Source organism: Centroberyx gerrardi, chromosome 5 (assembly GCF_048128805.1).
Source record: "Centroberyx gerrardi isolate f3 chromosome 5, fCenGer3.hap1.cur.20231027, whole genome shotgun sequence".
Classification (NCBI taxonomy): Eukaryota; Metazoa; Chordata; class Actinopteri; order Beryciformes; family Berycidae; genus Centroberyx; species Centroberyx gerrardi.
The window spans coordinates 14,673,907-14,678,419 of record NC_136001.1 but is presented as its reverse complement, the minus strand read 5'-3'; the positions used below and the strand labels follow the sequence as shown (position 1 = coordinate 14,678,419).

The 4,513-nt window shown below is 43.1% G+C and overlaps 1 protein-coding gene across 1 annotated transcript; it reads left to right on the top strand.

The window, feature by feature from the left end:
- Positions 1-1,678: 1,678 nt before the first annotated feature.
- On the top strand, positions 1,679-4,130 carry nxph4 (neurexophilin 4). The gene is made up of 2 exons (XM_071922670.2): positions 1,679-1,726; positions 3,312-4,130. The coding sequence occupies exons 1-2, from the start codon at positions 1,679-1,681 to the stop codon at positions 4,128-4,130; spliced, it is 867 nt and encodes a 288-aa protein (XP_071778771.2).
- The last annotated feature ends 383 nt before the right edge of the window (positions 4,131-4,513 follow it).

Genomic DNA, 4,513 nt, shown 5'->3' with positions numbered 1-4,513 from the left:
TACAACTACTGCTAGTGGCTGATGGGTGTGGAAGTGGTGAAGAGGTTCAGTCATCATTGGTTTCAGTTGTTTGTAGTTGGCCACACCAGACACCAGCATTTTATTTGGGCAGAAAGGGCAAATATATGTGTACCTACCCCATCACCCTCTCAATTAGACAGGATGCGATGCTCTTTTCTGTTGCAGCCCAAATGTGTGATTAAGGCTGATAAGACTAAATCACAGTGTATTTTTACATAAAAATCTTACCTAGTGCAGCTTAAACTATGAACCAGTTTTCAGTTTTATTGTACTGAGTGCCAAAACATAGATCACTTCAACTGACATTTCACGGACCTTTAGTATTTAGCATTTTCTAGTGGGTTGAATGAAGTTACACATTTCTGCTCTGGTTTGTCTTTATTAAGGGAGTTTCAAAAGCTTTATTTATTCTTTTACCTTCATCCTTCGCATGATTTGTTCAAATTTAACAAGGTGAATAGTGAGGTGCTTTGTAGTATGGCACTAATGATGCCTATGATTCCTGCAAAGCACAGCCTCGAAGCCGATACATTTTCATCACCACTTTCATATTCTCACAGCCATTCTACTGTATCATATTCCGGTCACATCAGTGGCATTGTGGGTATGTGAGTCAAGAGCTTGTGGTCAGACCTGTCAGTCAGAAATAACGTAAGGTTAGCGTCAACCGTATGTGCTGTTGCTCGATTTTGACTATGAAACTTAAAATCTAAACAGGATTTTATACATTATAGACAAATTTAAAATGGGGTGATTAACCCACTAATTTGCACATTCACCAAGATTAGACTTGCATTAGTGTGTATTGGATCTGGCCGCTACTGTAGCATTCCCCCAGTCCATTATGATTTGGCTTCAAAGACATGCCGTCTTCCTGGCCTCTTAACCTACAATACAAACTAAATACTAAATTGTAGGCACACGTGGCACTGAAAGGCACTTTGGATAAAAACCCTCTACCAAATGACATATATACTGTGTATTATTGTTTCGTCTCAAGCTTGTGATCAGGCTTGTCAAAATTTGATTTGGTGACTGATGAACTACTAATGTTGCTTCCTCCCCATAAGGACTTTGAACAAGGCATTTAGCCCACAAGCGTCTCCAGTTGATTTGCACAGTGCATAACAGCACAAGACTATGGCGGTACTAAGTAGTGTATGTGTGTGGTGTGTTTACTCTCACCACCCCAACAACATCCCTCTGGCTATTGCTGCAAAAGTTACTTCTCAGTCATTGTAACCTAATTGAATAAAGGTTAAGGAGGAAGAAAAGACTGAAGCTGTATTTTTCAAACCGTCAATCTTTCATAGGTTGCAGCAGCCTGATATGACCTTATAGCAAACACCCGCTCTTTTGCAAAAAGTCTATAGCTTATGGATTTCATGTCAAGAGAAAATATCTGATATTTCTTCTAACAAATCCACACCCTTTAAATGGATTTACTGTCAAGCAAAAATTATTTGATATTTATGCTAATAGAAAGTCCATCTATTTATTGGTTTCTGTTGGCATTTTATTACTTTCATGCCACAGAAAAAGTAGCCCTCTCTCCATTCTCATCTTTTTCCATTCTGTCGATGTTTGCTAAACTTGCTGACTCTGTACAGTAGCATTTTCCCCCTCAGGAAGACTCACACTGACCGCAGAACCCAACATGAAATCATGTCCGGGTGTGATGCTCCAGATACAATTGACCCTGAAGGTTAGGCTGAGGTTCATGGCGTGATGATGATGATGAAGATGATAATGATTATGATGACGATGGTGCTGGTTCAAGCTCCGCGCCATCAGCTAGAGAAATGATTAGGATTGCACCAGCAGAGTGTTAGCCTGACAGATGGCAACACATGGAGCTAGCTGACAGCACTGCTGACAGCGCATTCACAGCGAAGTCCCTATCTTGCATGTACACTACACTGTATCTTGCTGCATGTCTTCTGATGTTTTTCTGCCATCAAGTGTAGCTTATTCCTACCTGTCTGCAGCCAACTCACACTTCCAATATGCAAACATAATCCGACAAGACCACTGCGGAGATCTCTTGTCACAGCACCAAGGGGAATCGGGGCCTGCTAAAAATCTTCACTGGGTCATTATCCCAGTCATTGGTCGTTTATCCACATCTTTCTTTTTTTGGTTAATCCATTCCTCCAGCGATCAATAGACTTTCTGTCATTTTCCCCTAGATCAATTCACCTAGAAATCAGCTCTGCATGCATGTTAATGAATGGCCAACAAAAATAGATACATTAATTGAATGACTGAATACATTAGGAGATGTATTGAACGCAACAGCACTGTTGCCTTGACAAATAGCAATATGGAGTTGTTACTGGGTTCAGTGATTGATGAAAGATGAGGAGGGCTTTGGCACAAAACTGTCGGTTCCACTGCACTGGATAGGAATTAAGGGAGACAGAAACTGTTCTTGCATGACTAGACACAAAGAGCGGGGCCTGATCTTGTTTTTTTTTTTTTGTTGTTTTTTTGTATTGAGGTTTTGTTTTCATTTGTTTGTTGGTTTGTTTATCCATTTGGAGAATAGTTTTAAACTCCATCCAAATGCATCCTCAGGGGAAGCACATGCAACCCCTCAGAATAGCTATAATACTTGCCATCACTTCTTCATGACAGCTTCGAGCTTGAAGTCTGAGTGTCTGTGTGTGTGTGTGTGTGTGTGTGTGTGTGCGCGTGTGCGTGTGTGCGTGTGTGCGTGCGTGTTTTAGTGCGTGTGTATGTGCATGCATATGGATGGGAGGGTGGCAGTGATGTGATTGATGAGACATGAAAGTGAACAGAAGAAGATTTCCAGTCAATCAGCCCTGTGAATAACCACCTAGGCTGTGGATTAAAGGGAGAGAGCTGTCTCAACAAACAAAAGCTCACATCCATTACCTCACATGCAGAGTTGCTTTGCTCTGCGGAACAACACTGACAACAAAATTAAAGTGCATTAACAAAAATAGACGGTTTTGTTTTCTGGAGTCTGGGAGATGAAACGGAGCACATCTAATAACTTGCATATTGACTGAAATAAAAATCCTCTATTTACATGTGAGGTAAAAAGAGGTCAGACACTGACATCTCTATGAAGGAGGAGTACAGCATAAGATTATAGCTATCATGCACATACAATGAAACGGGACATAATAGAAATATGGGGCAAACTGTACATTGGGTTTTATTCAGAATCTTGCAAGACTGGACTGGATATCTCTGGACAATAGAGTTACTCTTAGTGATTTATCTCTCTCCCTGTGTCTCTCTCTCACTCTCTCTCTATCCAGGTCCAAGGGTTGGAGAAGCAGGTGGACTTCTCAGACCTGAGCCCAGTTGGTTCGGTGATGAAGACCCTCCCATATGGCATGGGCGGAGGTACAGTGGGGGGAACGACGGGGGGAATGGTGAAGCCTCCGTACCAAACTCGTATCTTCTCCACGTCCATCGACCAGACGCCCATGAAGTCCAAGCCGCCCACCTACAGTTTCTTCAACCCGTACGACTGGGCCCGGAACCAGTCCCTGCTCCTGGACCAGACAGGCTACCGCTCCAAGCGCAAGCCCTCGCTAAAGACTGCCCTGAAGACCAAGAAGATCTTCGGCTGGGGAGACTTCTACTTCAACGTCAAGACCATGAAGTTCAGCTTGCTGGTCACAGGGAAGATTGTGGACCACATCAATGGGACGTTCACCGTTTACTTCCGCCACAACTCGTCCAGCTTGGGGAACGTGTCGGTCAGCATCGTGCCGCCGACCAAAGTGGTGGAGTTCGAGGTCCTCCAGCAGCAGCAGCTACACCCCCACACCCAGCAGGACGTCCAGGTCCAGCAGACCCAGCAGTCCACCATCGACCCCAAAGAGGTAAAGACCTTCAATTGCCGGGTGGAGTACGAGAAAACCAACAGATCCAAGAAGCCCAAGCCCTGCCTGTACGACCCGTCTCAGACCTGCTTCACAGAGCACACCCAGTCCCACGCTGCCTGGCTCTGCGCCAAACCCTTCAAGGTCATCTGCATCTTCATCTCTTTCTTTAGCATCGATTACAAGCTGGTCCAAAAAGTGTGTCCGGACTACAACTTCCAAAGTGACCACCCTTACTTTGGATAAGTAAGTGAGACTGAACTGAAGAGAGAAAAAAGAGACATTGACAGTGATGATGATGACGATGACGATTATGATGATGATAATGATGATAATGATATTGATTATAATGCAGGGGACAGTCTTTTTGCCTCTCTCAACTGCTGTTGAATTGTGGATTTAAAATGAAGTATAATCAGCATTATGGATGGTTAGGATATGGCTGATTTCTCTGACTTATTTTCCAACTGTATTTGTTAACTTCAGTTTTTTTTTCTGTAAATAATGTACTCAAACTCGGCACAATTATTGCTTTTAGACATTGGTTTCTCAGTGTTATTACTTTTTGTCAGTTGGAGAATTCTGTTGAAAAAAGCTGGAATCAGTATGCCCTCCGAGTACAAAGCGAG

What these genes read in the sequence shown, in the direction of transcription:
- nxph4 (XM_071922670.2), top strand. Translation starts at nt 1,679, where the DNA reads ATGAAATCATGTCCGGGTGTGATGCTCCAGATACAATTGACCCTGAAG. An exon ending in AGATACAATTGACCCTGAAG is followed by an intron (nt 1,727 to 3,311) that starts GTTAGGCTGAGG and finishes CTCTCTATCCAG; the next exon opens with GTCCAAGGGTTGGAGAAGCA.